The sequence below is a fragment of the Dipteris shenzhenensis genome, chromosome 13 (genome assembly GCF_047967505.1).
Source record: "Dipteris shenzhenensis isolate YYH24624 ecotype China chromosome 13, Dip_SZ_1.0, whole genome shotgun sequence".
NCBI classification, from domain to species: Eukaryota; Viridiplantae; Streptophyta; class Polypodiopsida; order Gleicheniales; family Dipteridaceae; genus Dipteris; species Dipteris shenzhenensis.
The window spans coordinates 51,716,945-51,734,228 of NC_141608.1; the positions used below are offsets into that span (position 1 = coordinate 51,716,945).

Here is a 17,284-nt window from a genome sequence, read left to right on the forward strand (position 1 = left end):
TAACTCTCCAACAGCACCCAAGGCTCAAGATTTGGAGTACATTCCCAAGGAAAAATGAGGCGACGAGGATGATGTGATAAACTGTGAACAAATGGACAAAAAGAAAGAGCGTTGCCTTACAAGGCAAGGCTGACAAATACATTGACCTTTACACCTTGAGTAAATTAACTATCAAAGAGCTCTTGAGCCATGGAAGAAGTGACAAAAAAGGCGCATTAAAATGCAATGATAGATGAATAGAGAAGATGCAATTCAACAAAGGATGCAACAATATTCCATCAAAGCACTAAAGGTAAGCGCAAGTACATAGCTTGATAGCTTAAATGTTGCAACCTAAGATACATACGAACTAAAATATGACTTGATAATAACCAACCATAATCATTTAGTTAGAAAGCCTATAAAGGACCCGAGTGTGTGACCTAAAAAAAGTTATGTTACATATATCTATATTTCTTTTCTATTCCCATAAAAAAGAACAAAAAGAAACCTCAAATTCAGTAGAACATTCTTAAAGGAAACATTTCCATAAATAAGGTCTCCAAAGGAGGAAGAAAATATTCATATAAAGGTAAAAAACATTGAGTACATATACCCGACTAGAAAGGGTTACAGCAAGTGAGAACAAGTACTCATCGACACCTTTGCTAAATGCAAATGATTGTGACGATGAATGGATGATTACAACACCTACGATGGAAGCCCATGTGTAGAACCATTGGACAGTGAGTGCTATAATGCAACCACTTGCAAATGCAAAGCGATGTGCAAACTCTGTGCACATGCATATGTGCATGTGTGGGGGTGTGAGTGAAAAAAAAGAGAGCACATGATATGCTCGAAAGCACTGTCTTCATTATTTCAAAATTTTTAGCTTTTATGAAGTGTTGCAATATATTGATAGAGGATAATGCTGATGAGTTGAGAGAGAGAGAGAGAGAGAGAGAGAGAGAGTACTCACGCAACAGCAAAACTAGAATAGAAAGTAGTTAAGGCATGGGGTGTCCAAAAATCAATTGGGAGTACACTATTTTGCAAAACTCTTAGTAGAGCACTGCTTTGCAAGGCAGTAAGGCCACCAAAAGTAACTCCAGATAATTTAGTAAAGATATTTTAAGCTAGTATTTCAACTCAACACATAGAACTCTGGGAGCACGCGTGCGCGCAGGAGAGAGAGAGAGAGAGAGAGAGAGAGCAACAATAGAGATCATAAGGAAAGTAAACAAGCGAAAGTAGGAAACCAGTAATCTCGCGAGCACCCAATAATAGATTTCGAAATAATTTGGAAACATAGGCAATGATTTACTGCAATCTCAGTGAAGCACCATTGCTCTCACTAAAACACAAGCTGGAAGCGAAGTCAAGCCAAGTTACTTATCAGCCCCATCTTGGATTCAGTGCTCTACAACATATACCACAATTTGCAAAACAAAATGATAGATACCCTTGATGTCTAGTGAATGACAATAGAATTTATTTCACTCGCTTCCAAGCAGCTGCTTGCAAATATTATATACCTTTGTAAGATTAGAATATATCCAATCGTACAAATTTAGATTTTTGTTCTCAAGTCTTGAGAATTTTTAGCTGTTGGGGCTCCTTCACCCACGTAAGATAATTCAATCTAGTTGAACAGCTTGCAAATATTATTGACGAAAGCTTCCAGATTTAAAGCCAAAGATTAAATTTTGATAACAACTTGCAACAACGAATAATAAATACCCTTGATATCCCCTACATGATAATAGAATTTATTTCACTCACAAGCAGCTGCTTGCAAATATTGAGCATAGACGTTTCCAGAACTTACACCACAAAATGAAATTTGAAGTCTCAAGCAATAAAGAATGAAAGTATAACCAATTTGATTAACATGTACAGACAGAACAAAAAATCATGAATCAATTGAGATAAATTACAGAAAGGCTGGTGCACAGACACCATTTACCTACCAATTTTGACAAAAAGCTATAATCCTACCAAAATTTCAGCAGAGCTATTCATGGTGGCAGCCATGGACTCCTGTAGTATATTGAACTGTTGATGGTCGTCAGGACACATACAGTCTGGTGCAGGATACGTGTAAATAGAAGCACTCGCCTTTCGCAGCTCGTGTCCCTTAGAATCACTATGGCGCCGCATGGCCTGCATTTGTTTTGTGAAGGTCTCCCATCTATATCAAAATTTAAATAAAACAGGTTCAAGACCATACATTTAAGAAAAGAGGCGGGAAAAAGAGCCCATATATTCATCACATAACAGATTCCAACTCAGCAAATAGTACACAGACCTGATATCAGGCATGTCCAATAGTACAGCCAGCTTTCGCTTGTCAGGCTTGATTGTCTTTGAGTGCCCAGCATTTAAGTACCGTCTGTGTCCAATCAAGAAATGAGGGAAATTACCCCCTTGAGTTGTTACAAATACTTCGCTATGAAGACATACAGTATAATCCAATGCTGCCATCCGAGAGGAAAATTTCTGCAGCACAAAAATATAAGGCTATAAGAGTGCAGGAATTCCCTTGGCCATTTATGCCCTTGTGACAATCGGAGAAATCATGAAAAAACCCTTCCTTAGTTAGTCTGCTATAAATGCAAACACTATACCTATCACATAAACACAATTAGCTAACACTGGCATTAGAATGCGTGAATCTACTGAGATGATTCTCATAATGAACACAAAGCACATGCTACAACATTGCCTATGCAAATACCGATGTAATTATGATGATTCCAAGCATGATTCATGAAGTTGTCATCGATAACTGCAAAACCAACCTTAAACGGTTCAAGTTCGTCTGATGAGAGTAGGGTTTCTTTTGTCTGAAGAAATGGGAACATCTGGAGAAGAGGAACCATATTTTTATCCGCTTTGTAAATCTTGCCTGCTGCTAAATAAATGGGAGTGTTACTTTGAAATCCCATGCCTCTTAAAACCATGCCCACCTGTCAGATAGATGGAGAAACTTCATCAACAAATGAGCCTGAAACCAAGCGAATTGCGCTCCAAATAGTCCGTGATGTAGCTTAAACTCTAAGATGATCCTCACATAACATAAATTTCAAATCTGAAAAGGTAGGGTCTTTGTCATCAAATTCTGCATTACTCCTGAATGCATTATGACACTAAAGAAGGCATCTACAACCGAATTCGCTTTGCCTTGCTTCTATGCATTGTCAAAGGAATAGGAATGCACTGATGGCAACCATACTTTCTGCTTGCCCAACAAGTTGGGCTGCTTGACAAAGTATATGAGACTCTTGTGGTCAGTCTTGCCCTTGATTTTCCATACAAGCGGTGAAGCCTATCCTTCAAGGCATGTAACAAGCCAACGTTTCCTAGCCATATACATGGTAATGAAGCTTTCTTACTCTCACTCTCACACCATGCTCCTGCCACAAAATTACTCCCTAATGCTTTGCTTACCTCCACAGTAAAGGTCTTGAAAAAACTGGAAACATTGGGGCATGTGTCAAAGCAAATTTCACATTTTTCAAGCTGGCATTGTCTTATTGGGCCACTAGAAAGCATCCTTCTTTAGAAGATCTATGAGGCAAGACCAGAAATTCCTTGTAGGCGGATTGGTGTTATGTAGCTGTGGTTATCCCCTCACACACATTACTTTTCAAGGTCGGCTCCAATCCCATTACGGCCCACACTGCCGTGGAAAGAAGTGAAAAAAATAATAATAATAAATTTCTATTTTCCCTTTTCAAAGAATGGACGCAAAGGGACAAGATTCCAAGGTAAATCCTTGTGAATCTAGAGCACGATCTACGCAACAAGTGTCCCATCACACAACACCTACTCTGGTGGGTAGGATTTCTGTATTAGAAGATGCCTTACAACAGATCATGAACCAGCAGCTTCAAGTGAACGCTGGTCAAAATGAAATTAGAGAGATGGTGCAAGCCTTGTCGGCTAGACCATCTAGAAATGAAAAGGGCAAAGCTCCAACAGAGCCAGAGCCCAGTATACACTCGTCGAAACGTGCGAAGGTCAACGTACCTAATATTGCTAATTATAGACCGAAAAAGTACGCTGGTCGGATGACCGAACGCAGTTCTGATGTGATCGAGGTTTGGTTACACAAGTGGTAAGAAGCCTTCGCCATTTGTGAAATCAGATCTGATCTAAAGAAAATCCGCGAGACCACTCACCTGTTTATTGAGGCGGCGGATAGATGGTGGATAAAGCAACAGAAAGATCAGGTTGCCCCTACCACCTGGGAAGGGTTTAAGGCTGAATTTAAGAAACACTTTCTTCCACCTAACGAAGAGTCCCGAGCTTGGGATGCTTACAGAAACCTTTGCCAGAGGAATTTGTCGGTGGCAGAGTACACTGACAAGTTCAGGGAATGTGTTATGAAAATAATAGACCCTCTCCCTATGTCGGTTCAGTTGAAAGACTATATCTATGGACTGAACGACAAGATTAAAATGGAAGTTTGGGCTAAATATGTGACTATATTAGATGAATCTATTGCAGTAGCCCTGAACTATGAGGATGCCAAAGGCAGACCTAGTGGGTTTATGCAGGCAGGGACTCAGCATGAGTACCCGAGAAAAGGGTGATTTCAGAGGAAATGGACTTCAAAGACAAGTGTCTCACAACCAAGTGGCCAAACCAAGCAGGTGAAGCCGGTTGAGGGACCACCAAAGACAAGTACCACCGTTGGGGTGAAAAGAAAAGTAACTCCAATGGCAACCCGGGCTTGGTCAAAGTCCTCGTTGACCCCTGAGCAAAAAGAAAAAGCTAGAAAAGAAGGATTGTGCTTCGGCTGCCTTCAGCGACATAAGTGAAAAGATTGTCCACTAAACAAAGACCGTCGCACGGCCAATATGATAATATCTGAATGCGACGTGGAAATGCAGGAGAGTCCCAATGCGGAACATATGCAGATGCAATTGGTGGGACCTTCTCAGAGGTTAGTATCTGTGTTATTAAGTGTGTCTGTTACTAAGTTAGTAAGCGGTGCACCCGATAACATCCTTTCAAAGCCCGCAGCAACGGGGTATACGGTTTTCGATGAGCCCGAGTTGATTAAAATAAAAGGACAAGTAGCCAATCATGATGTGATTGTGTTGTTTGACTCAGCGTCAACGCACAATGTAATTAACTTGAAGCTTATTAAGAGGCTCAAGTTGAAAACTAGTCCGTCTGACTATGCTTATACGGTCAGGATGGCGGACGGAAGTTCAACTGAAGTATGGGACCAGAGGGTTACCCAGTTGGAACTTCGAATATAGGACTATGGTGAGAAGCTGGACTTTGAATTGACCAGGCTTGCTCACGCAGATATAGCCCTAGGCATGGCTTGGCATTTTTGAAAAAATCCAGCCATTGATTGGAAAAAGCATATTTACCAGTTCAAGATGAACGGGGTAGAATATGTTTTGCGAGGTGAAAAGGATTTACCTTGAGGACCATTGATTTCAGCCATGGAAATTCGGAAGACTCCGAAAGAGTTTATGTGTCTGTGTATAGCATCGGTAGACTCGATTGATGATGCATCGGCTAGCACTGAGGCTACCCAAGCTGGGTAAAATGGCCGAGTTGGCTAAGGAGATATCGGAGAAGTTCTCTGGTTGTTTTAGGGATGAGTTACCATATGGGTTACCTCCAAAGCAGAATGTTCAACATAAAATTGAGCTTATCCCGGGGGCAGAACCTGTAAATAGACCTCCCTATAGATTAAGCTGAGGTGCGAAGAAGCTGAGGTGCGAAGACAACTGGAAGAATACCTAAAGCTGGGGCAAATTCTTCCCAGTTTTTCACCTTTTGCTTCGCCAGTGATATTAAAAAAGAAGAAAGATGATACTTTTCGTCTCTGTGTAGATTACAGAGCATTGAATAATATCACTATTAAGCACAGGTATCCGATGGCTCAGATCGATGATTTGCTAGATGCATTACATGGGGCCATAATTTTCAATAAGATAGATCTTAAGTGTGGCTACCATCAGACCTGTATTAGAGCCGAGGATGTGCATAAAACCGCTTTTAGAAGCAGGTTTAAACATTATGAGTTTTTGGTAATGCCCTTTGGACTTACCAATGCTCCAGCTACATTCGTCATGCTTATGAACGATTTACTACGTCCGTATATCGGAAAGTTTGTAGTTCATTTTATTGACGATATTCTGGTATTCAGTAAAAGTATTACTAAGCATCACAAATACTTAAGAATAGTGTTCAGTACTTTGAGGAAAGCCAGTCTTTATGTAAATAAAAAGAACTATACTGTGTATGATTAGACTTGAATATTTAGGATTCGTAATTACTCCAGAGGGGGTAGAAATGGATCCAAAGAAAGTGGCTGCGATACTGACTTGGCCAATCCCTCAGAGTTTGACCGCTTTTTGCGATCATTCTTGGGATTTGTCTAATTTTATCGAAGGCATATCAAAGGATATTCCGAAATAGTATCGCCATTGACTGATCTGACCTCAGATAAAATACCTTTTATATGGAGACAGAATCAACAGAAAAGTTTTAACACCATAAAACAAGCTGTGGTCACAGGACCGGTGTTAAAAATAGTTGATCCCCAGAAACCGTTGTTCCTTGAAACCGATGCAAGTGGCATTGCGGTAGGAGCAGTTCTCCTCCAAGAGGGAAGGCCAGTAGCCTTTGAAAGCAAGAAGCTTTCTCCCTCTCAACGAAATTGGCCAACTCATGAATTAGAGTTGTATGCTGTTGTCCATGCTTTGAAAACATGGAGACATTATTTGTATGGATCAGAGTTTTATGTGGATGTTGATCATGATACTTTGAAACATTTTTGTAAACAACCTGACTTGAGAGGCCGCAAAGCTAGGTGGGCAGAACTCATGCAGGAGTTTAACTTGACGATTCGGTACCGAAGAGGGAAAGATAATAAGGTTGTTGATGCGTTGTCATGCATTATGCATAACATGAGTTTCACGGTATTAGAGAGTGCTCTAATGGCCGAGATTAGAGAAACTCAAAAGGTGGACGAGTTTGTCCAGAGCCTATGGCCTAAGGCTCATGTGTTAAAACCCGGGTAAAAGGATGACTGGCATCCAGAAAAGGCCAAACTTATGCAAGATATGCCATAAGGGATGGTACGCTGAAAAGAAATGGCAAGGTAGTAGTACCTAATCAGAATGATCTCAGGCATTGAGTCATTCAACAATGCCATGATAGCCCATGTGCGGGACATCCAGGAGTCGAGAAGACATATGATCTCGTGAAGCGAGATTTCTTTTGGCCAAAGATGAAAAAGCATATTCATGCATATGTGACACGGTGTTTTTCGTGTCAAGTAAGTAAAGCAGAGCGGGTGAAGCCACCCAGACTTTTACAACCCTTGGAGATACCACTAGGTAAGTAGGAGAGCATTTCCATGGACTTTATTATAGGGCTGCCTACGACACAAGGCGGATATGATTCTATCCTTGTGGTGGTTGATCATCTTACCAAGATGGCTCACTTCATTCCAACCAGAGAGTCTGTTAGTGCCTCCCAAGTGGCGGATTTGTTTATTAGACATATATTTCGTCTGCATGGATTACCCAAATCCATAGTGTCAGACAGAGATGTCAAATTTACTGGTCATTTTTGGACTGCGGTATTTGTGACACTAAGGACTAAGTTGGGAATGAGTAGTGGGGATCATCCAGAAACGGATGGTCAAACAGAAAGAATCAACCAAATTTTAGAGGATATGCTTAGAGCATATGTGTCATTGAGGCAACATACATGGGACAAGTGGTTGCCATTGTTAGAGTTTGCCTACAATGATAGAAAACATTCTTCTACAGGGTTCAGTCCGTTTGAGCTGAACTATGGTTATAGGCCAACGAATCCAACTATAGTTGGAACACCTCAGAAAGTGCCTAGTGCCGCAAACTTTGTGGTTCAGATGCGGGAGATGCTAGCACTTGCGAGAGCAAACATCCGCCAAGCTATGGATAGAGCTAAGGTGTATGCGGATGAAAACCGATCCATTAGAGAATTTAAGGAAGGAGAAAAAGTTTTTTCTCAGAGTTCCTTCGCACTCTAAGTCTTTGACTGCAGGAGAGTGTGCTAAGTTCTCACCTCGATATTGTGGGCCATGGTTAATTCTAAAAAGAATAGGCAAGGTAGCCTATAAATTAGAATTGCCACAGGGTTGTAAGGTACACCCAGTGTTTCATGTTTCTTGTTTAAAGAAATTTTTGCATACACGTGACTCACTAATCAAAGGTGTTGTTTTGTTTCAGGAGATAGAGGATAATGCAAGACGCAAACCAACAAGAATCCTGGACCGAGGAACAATGCAAGTGTGCAATCGGAAGATACCCACGGTGTTGGTTGCATGGCATGGTCTACCTCTATCAGAAGCTACCTGGGAATCCGTATACCAATTATAGAAAGTGTTCCCAGATTTTAACATCAAGGATGCTGATGCTTGAAGAGGGAAGGACTGTTATGCTCTAGCCGAGATAGCATGACCTCGGAAAGATCGGTGGGCATTTTCTCTTAGATGACCGACTTCTGTAATATTTCATGTGCGTAAATTAAATGGTCAAGGGAAGTAATTGCCAAGGTCCTAGGTGAGGGTGTATTGACATCGACTAGGTGGTTCTGAGTGCTCAGGCCTAGGTGCACCTAAATGTGTGAGAATGCCAAGGGGCAAATGTTTTAATTGTGTCCCAAGAGAGGGGTAAATGGTGTACCAAGCTAAAGGTCTAAAATGATGACATGTGGCAGGAGGGAACCATCTAGGGAATTGTGGGCTTGTGGATAGGCATGAAGGAAAAAGGAATTACGTATCTTTGTGTGCATGCAATCCATGAGAGAGGCTGGGAGGAAAATCAGATGCCAGCGCCTGTGAATAGTACCCGTGAATCGACGAGAAAATTTGAGATTAGTTGAGGAGTGTATCATGAGTGGAACTGTACTTCTTCTCATGGACAAATTCAAAGAAGTATGAAAACTCAAATACGTCTCTGGCAACGATTTCATAGTCATAGATGTAAGTTGACTATCTCAAAGTATGTACTATGACTTCATCAATATTCAATAGTTGTTCTCTAAAATCTTGGATCTTAGTCAAAATGATCTGCATTGAGACGCCCTTCAACATCTTAACATTATCAAGTTCTCTTTTGAAGAAAGAGACCCTGGCCTCATTCCTTATCTGTTACATATTCTCCAAGGTATCCCAAGCTTTCTTGGAAATCCTAGAGGAATGGATACGAGGTATGAGAAACCTCTTAATAGACAAGGCAATGATGACAAAGCCTAGGCACCTTTGGTGTCACATCTCCTCTGACTCTGTGTAGCGGCAACAGGTACAACTGGCCTCCCTTGAGCATGCTACCCCCCAAGATTACCTTATGTTGAGGTGTACCAAGGAGCAATAATTGTATCTCTTGGTCGAGCATCTTCACTGTAACATAACCCAATAGAGTCTTTGCAACCAAATGATTCTTGAACATAAAGCTCCACAGAAAATAATTGGTCTAGCCAATCTTGAAACTGAATTGTTTGGATAGTTCAAAAGAGAATCAAATCTAGCCCAAACAAGCCAATGCTTGGCTCAAACAAAGCACAAGTGCCCCCACTGAATGCTGAGAGGAGATTCCCCAAGGCATGAGGCCTACAAATGCGAGCAAAGGAGATGAAAACAAAACTCCAAATGCAAGCCAAAATTCTGATCCCTTACCTGGTGAATATCCCTGATATAGGGCAGCAAATACACCCTAAACTCTTGAATTGGAAAATTGATCGCCCTATTAAAAAAAAACAGCGCTAGTATGAAATGTCACCCAAAAAAGACTTTGAATATTATGACTCCATACTCCAACTTTTACAAGACCTCTAACAGACAAATGTACGAGGCAATTGTCAAGATGCAAAACGAAAACAATATGCTAGTACAAGAGGGTCGAGCAGTTAAAGGATAAACATGAATGCAATGGCACAGAATATAGACAGCAAGGTAGAAAAGGGGTATCTTACAATAATCAGCATTGAACAGAAAATGGACAGCATAATAAAAAAAGGTACGCTAAAGTTATCGACATGGAACAGCAAATGGAGAAGGAAAAACAAGTGCAGAAAGGGTGAGGGGAAGAGGAACAAAAACAAGACGCACAAATGCAGCAAACACAAGACATCATTAGCACTATTAAATGATATTGTGAAAAGTAAATTGGATGAAACAATTCCACTCTGAGAGAGCAGAAGGAACAACAGGAGAAGGCACTTAATCTCCAGATAGGGAGGATATAGAAAAGGTTCTTACCGACGTATTCCAAAAAGCAATGCACATCTCAGCCACTAAATGACAGGAGGCTTTTAGAGTGGGAAAAGGATGCAAATCCTAGTCCAGTTCCATGACAACCAGTCCTGTCTCGAGGTGCTAACCTTAAGCATCATCTCAAAGGGCATCCGATATGAGTCAATGATGATTTGACATGGAGTCAATATTCCCAAAAACTCAAAGAACTATACATACTTAGAAATGCAAAGAAAGAAGGTAAAAACGCACACATGAAGGATGGGAAAGCTGTCATTACAGAAAAAAACAGGGAAGGGGGAGCATAAATAAGACCCTCAGGATCAAAGTAAGAAATGTGGGAGGCTGGACTTCCGACAAGGGTTTTGGAAGATGAAATATTGGAGACAAATACACTCATAGTTTTGGAATAAAGGGAACATGAGGGGAATGAATCTCCAAAAATTAAAGGGTTCTTGAAACTTCAATATAGGACACTAAAACACACATAGGAGGGAGAGGATTTGGTGGAACAGTACGCTACATCAACATAGCATTTGAAAAAACACACATAGGAGGGAGAGGATTTGGTGGAATAGTATTCTACATCAACATAGCTGAAAAAACTTACATGAGAGGGAGAGGATTTGGTGGAATAATATGCTACAACATAGCATTTGAAAAAACAGCCAAGGTTATAAAAGAAGACCCACATAAGTCATATATATGGTTGGAAATAGCAACAAAAGAGGAGAATGTCGGTTTGGCACCCCCGCAATCACCAATCTACATACACAACAGTTAGTCATCTATCTTGGGAAGTCCGAAGACCCTTTTATGCATTTGGGGGAGGACATAGCCAGATTTTCTAAAGAGCAAGCAATTATCTTGGTAGAGGACCATGAATGTGAACGAGCTCAATCCAAGGAGAGAGAAGAGACCCCATATGGATGGAACCACACGGGCTGGTGAGCATGCCATGCTTTCAAAGTTCAGGCCCAAAGGGAAAGGGCAGCAAAAGCAACATGGAAATCAGCCCACACAATAGCATAAAGCTAATTCTGGACAGCCCTCTCATAAGGCTAAAGGTGATGCAGAGAAGCCAAAGAGGAAGGGCATTTGTCACTACTGCAAGAAGCCGGGTCACTACATTGGTGAATGCAAGAAGAGAATAGCTAAGGAGAAGAAAAAGAATTCGGGTTTGGCTGTCTCAGATGCATCAACTCCTAATGCACATGAAGGAGGGGATGTTACAGCCAACTTTGTGGAAGAGGATTATGCCTTTTTGTCTTGCATTTCAGATTCTCCAGTGGCCGGTCTAGATACAATAGCCACTCTTGAGGATGACTCGTATGCTTTCTTGACTTGCAGCTATGACCCTTCAAAGGATGCATGCTCTTTCAGTGTCAATGAGACACTAAACACTTGGTATTTTGATAGTGGTGCTTCCAAGCACATCACTTCTAGAAAGAGTCTCTTTGCATCTCTGCATGCACCACCTGCTAAAAAGAAGGTGACATGTGCAAACAATTCTTCTTATTCAGTGTGTGGAGTGGGTGACATCAAATTTACCTCCACGGATGGCACAGATTTCATAATTTTTTATGTTCTTTATGTACCAGGTATATTTACTTTCAGTGTCCTCTCTCAATCGAGGAGGATTTCAGGTCATATTTGATGATGCTAAGTATGCAGTCCGAGACAAAGAGAATGATTATGCTTTGATGTTGTCTGGCACTTTGTATCGGGGTCTTTTTCAGCTTGATATATATGAGAAAAGATCTGATCTTGCACTTGCAGTGAGCACTCCCACTGCTGCCATGCAGAATGCAGAGTTATGGCATGCCAAATATGGGCTCATGAGCTATGGCAGCTTGATGACACTTTAGAAGCATGCTATGGTTGATGCATTGCCTCCTTTGGAGTCACGTCCTCCTCATGCATGTGAGGGATGCATCCTTGGTATAGATTTTCCTTTGAAAAGGATGGTGCCGTACGAGCTACTCGCAAATTACAGCTCATACACAGTGATGTACGTGGTCCCATGAGGACACCTGCTTTTGGTGGTTATCTGTATTATGTTATATTTATAGATGACTACACAAATTCTACTTTGGTCTATGGCTTGAAGAAAAAATCAGATGTGTTTATGCATTTCAAACACTTTGTGGCCGTGGTTGAAAATGAGACAGGACTCAAGGTGCAGATACTTCGCACTCACAGAGGGGGGAGTATATGTCTCATGAATTTGAGGCATTTTTGAAGGAGAAAAGCATCACACATCAGCTTACAGTGAGGCTTACCCCTGAGCAAAATGGGAAAGCTAAGCGAAAAAATCACTCTCATGGAAATGGATAGATGCATGCTTACTAGCAAGAAGTTGCCTCACAGATTTTGGCTAGAAGGCCTCATGTGTGCCGATTATGTTTTGAATTGGGCTCCTACCAAGGCTTTGAAGACAATCACTCCCTATGAGGCTTGGCATGGGAGAAAGCCTTCACTGGATCACTTTAGAGTTTTTGGTTGTGTTTCATATGCCCACGTGCAATGTGGAGTTTCGACATAAGTTGTCAGATAAGGCACTAAAGTGTATCTTTGTTGGATGTAGTGCACAAAGCAAAGGCTATCGTCTCTACAATCCTGCCACTCGCAAGATTTTTGTGAGTAAGGATGTTATTTTTTCAAAGAATTCAGCTCATACACATGCTAAATTTACTATTCCAGCTTCTTTAGATGATGTTTTTGAGGGGATGCTTCCTATAGCTTTTGGTTCCCCAGCTGAGGCTCATGCTGAAAATCAGAATTTTCAGCAATCTCCTCCTAGCCCACATGCCCCGATTCAGCCACATGCTGATTTTGTTCCTCCACAGGCTGTGGATGATGTTGTCAGGCAAGAGATTCAAGAGATACATGCAGCCAAAACATTTCTGGATTGGTTGCTACAGACTCTCAGGGAGAGTAGACTTGAGGCACCCTTGCCTGGCAGGACTCGTAGTGCAGTAAGGCATGCAAGAGGAGCTTTTTCTGTTGAGTCACCTTATGCACGTACTCTTCTTGATGAAGAAGAACCTCACACATTTGAAGAAGCCAAGGATAATGTGCATTGGATGAATGCCATGCACAGTGAATTGCAGTGCATTGAGAAAAATCAAACTTGGGATGTTGTGGATTTGCCACCAGGGAAACATGCCATTGGTAACAAATGGGTTTTCAAAGTGAAAGGAAGCCAGATGGGTCCATTGAAAGGTATAAGGCACGGCTGGTTGCCAAGGCTATGCTCAGAAAAAGGGCATACATTATGAGGAGACTTTTGCTCCTACATCCCGGATGACCACCATCAGGTCAATTATTGCCATGGCTGCAAAATTTTTTTGTCCATCAGTTGGACATAAAAACAGCTTTCCTTAATGGGGACTTGCACGAAGAGGTTTATGTCAAACAACCTCCTAGTTTTGAACTTTTGGGCAATGCACTTAAAGTTTGCAAGCTGAATAAAGCTTTATATGGGCTGAAACAAGCCCCACGTGCATGGTACGCCAAGATTGATGCCTTCCTGACAAGTAAGGGGTTGCACAATAGTCCCGAGAAAAGCACCCTCTACATCAAGAAGGATGGGGGGGATATTTTGGTCATCATTCTTTATGTAGATGACATGCTGCTCAGAGGGTCAAATGAGGAAATAATTGCAGATTTCAAGGCTGAATTGAAAGCTGAATTTGACATTACTGATTTGGGCATGTTAAATTTCTATTTGGGAATTCACTTCATACAAGACAAGTGTGGCATTGTTATGTCTCAATCCAAGTATGTGTAAAAGCTCTTGGATAGGTTCAACATGCAAGATTGTAAGCCTATAGCCACTCCCATGGAGCCAAGGCTGAATACACGGCCCGATATTGAGGGAGTCAATAGAGCGAGCGAGAAAAAGCGAGCGAGCTCAAAAAGCGAGCGACAATTAGTTGAAGTGGTTGGAAAATCAAGTGGTTGGAAAATCAAGCAAGCAAAGAAAGAATCTAAGTTTTTATAAAATAATTGCTTGAAGTACAAAGTATTCAAAAAGGTGGTTATGTGTCATAAAATTATATTCTGATGCACACAAGTTTTTTAGATGGTGTAAAAGGCATGATATTCATCTAAATCATGCCTTGTATTTTGATTTGATATGTAACATTATGCCATTTATATTTGATAATCAAAAGATGCAAGGATGTTAAAAACTCATCTTTTGGGCCAAAACAATCAAATGTTGACATCTTGCCAAAATATAGGGATGTGAAAATGTCCTCTTTTTGGCCAAAACAGGGAGCGCGTTAAATAGGGATGTGAAAATGTCCTCTTTTTGGCCAAAACAGGGAGTGCGTTAACGCGCTCCCTGTTTTGGCCCAAAAGATGACATTTTCACATCCCTATATCTTTTGATTTACAAGTCCAAATAGGGTCATGTTACATATCAAATCAAATGGCAAGGCGTACTTTAGATTATTATCATGTCTTTGTGCACCATCTAGTAAAATTTAATGCACCAAAAAATGAATTTGTGGTCAATTTGCTGCATTGGTAAGATTAGTGGGAGGTGAGAATAAATCATTAGGAAATGATATTTTTGCAGTAACAGAGAAACATGGGTTTTGTTCCAAGAGTGAATAGAGTTAAAAAAGCTAAGCATTTACATATGCATGGAATCTAGACTAATCCATGCAAGGAGTCCTTGGAAAGATGATCTCAATTACTCTAATGGAAAGAGAGAACTTGATTGCAGTAGGGTTTATCTTTAATACAAACAATGACTTGGAAATTAAACATACAAACTGTCTCATGGATGATGTGAAATTAGTGTTAATGGCTTCAAAGTTATATGCATGTTTAACCTTCTGGCATTGAGGGAACATATGCACTTTTGAATAAGTTATTATTTTTTGCTACTAAAATGGGAGATTTATAAATCTTTTATTGTTTTTTATCGCTCGCTTTTTTTGACTCACTCGCTTTTTGTCGCTTGCTTTTTGGTAATCCTCCCCGATATTCAATATGCAGTATCTCAAGTGAGTAGGTATATGCATAGCCCAAAGACAATACATTGGCAGGCTATACAACGCATCTTCCGTTATTTGCAAGGCACAAAGTCTTATGGCTTGATGTTTCCCAAGGGAGTGACTACAGATGCATGCTTACAGTGACTCAGATTGGACTGGAGACTGCAGTCCACTAGTGGTAATTGATTATTTTTTGGCAAAGCTTGCATTTCTTGGCTGAGCAAGAAACAATCTACTGTGGCTACTTCCTCATGTGAAGCTGAGTACAAGGCAGCTTTCACAACGACAGTTGAATGTCTTTGGCTGCATCGTTTGTTTGCTGATCTTCATCTCTTATTGGAGGGTCCTTCTCCAATTCTCACTGATAGTCAAAGTGCTATAGCAGTGGCAAAGAATCCTATGTTTCATGCTCGCACAAAGCACATTGAGGTTCATTATCATTATGTCAGAGAGAAGTTGCATGCAAGGGAGATCAGTATGATCTATGTGTCAACACATGACAATGTTGCAGACATCTTCACCAAAGCAATTCCACGTGAGAAGATTGAGGCATTTCGCAGTGCCCTGAACTTATCTCCTTTGGTGATTGATCACTTCCTTGTACATCACATTTGCACTGTAGGGGGGTGTTAGAATTATTGGCATATTCTAGGCAATGGCCAATGTAATCCATAAGTGAGTTAGGGGCACTTTTCCCTCACTAGGAGGTTTTTTCTCCTAACCACAGTTAGTGGGTTGGTATGGTTTTGTCCAAGTCTCACTTGTACTCACCTTATCTCTTCTATTGCATACGACATTTTGCTCTTGCTCACTCTTGTTGCCTGCTCCCACAATCTCACATGTAGCATACATTCCATCATCACCCGCCAAACGCCGTAATTGAGCCCATCTAACTGCTAGTCAACCAAGAAGGTGGGCAACGCTAGAATTCTAGTCTTGTTCTCTGCCATCTCGGACACAGTCACCATGTCGGAGTGAAGAGGACGATATACTGAAAGAGAAGGTGGGTGGGATGGAAGGGATCTGAGGGTTGAAAGAGAAGGCGGAAGAAGAGGATGAAGGGGTTGACAGCCCAATGTACCTTCACACCTTGCTTTCCGTCCCTTGGAATCACCTCCTCTCTGATCTGAAAACACCCTTCGAAGTCACCCCTTTGCTGGTCACCGGAACAGTCAACTCCTCAAACACGCTCCTCCTCAAAGACACCTCGGAACAGCGCACCCTAATCCTCCTCTCTGTGTGTTGGCTCAACACTCCCAAGCAACCGTGGCTCTGATACCATGTGAGAAGTGCAGCGGAAATGAACGGAAGAGAGAGAGAGAGAGAGAGAGAGAGAGATCATTCCTCACACACACACTGAGAAGGAGAGAAAGGAGAGAGAGACACAGGAGAACTGCAAGTGATCTCTGGAGAAAACCCCGCTACAACTAGGGGAAAACCTCGAAACCAACCGCTGCTTGTGAGCTCAGACAAAAAGGTCGACAACCACGAGAAATGGAGGCACAAAGAGTGGATGGACTGCTTCACACTCCTGCCCTAGGACTGCTCAACAAGGCAGGCTATGCTGCTCCACAAGGCACTGGACAGCAGTGGCTATACTGCTCCAAGAGATAGGAAATGAGGGGAGGCACATATATAGCCCAGTCCCCCCCCCCCAAGTCGGCCAGCATAGGGGGCACCGACCAGCCAGCTCATGAGGGCCGACCCTCAGCCCTAGAAGCCGACCCCTACAGCCCTATATATGAGGCTGCACAAGGCCCCAAAGCAAGGGCCTGACAGCTGACAGCCAGGGCTCTAGGGCCGACTGCCCCTAGCCCTCCACACGGTGCTGCCTCAGCCTCTAAGAGGGGCTGCACCCTTTGCCCTCCAGCCGGCCTGCACAAGAGGAAGGGCCGACCCACCTCTGCCCTCCATAAGGGCTGAACTACTGCGCCTCAAGGCCAACTGACATGCCACCCTCCAGCCTCTAGGCCTCCCCAATGTGTAGCAAGTATGCCTACACAAGGGCAGCCAC

At 41.9% G+C, this 17,284-nt stretch overlaps 1 protein-coding gene across 1 annotated transcript in view; it reads right to left on the reverse strand.

Moving 5' to 3' along the window:
• Positions 1 to 1,841: 1,841 nt before the first annotated feature.
• The window catches only part of LOC147895553 (protein ESMERALDA 1-like), a 43,428-nt gene continuing 27,985 nt past the window's right edge, over positions 1,842 to 17,284 (reverse strand). The window contains exons 8-10 of the mRNA XM_087383525.1: positions 2,784 to 2,951; positions 2,291 to 2,481; positions 1,842 to 2,173 (exon numbers count right to left, since the gene is read on the reverse strand). Coding sequence (XP_087239651.1) covers positions 1,969 to 2,173; positions 2,291 to 2,481; positions 2,784 to 2,951 — 564 coding nt within the window. The 3' untranslated portion in view covers positions 1,842 to 1,968. The remainder of the gene's footprint in view (positions 2,174 to 2,290; positions 2,482 to 2,783; positions 2,952 to 17,284) is intronic.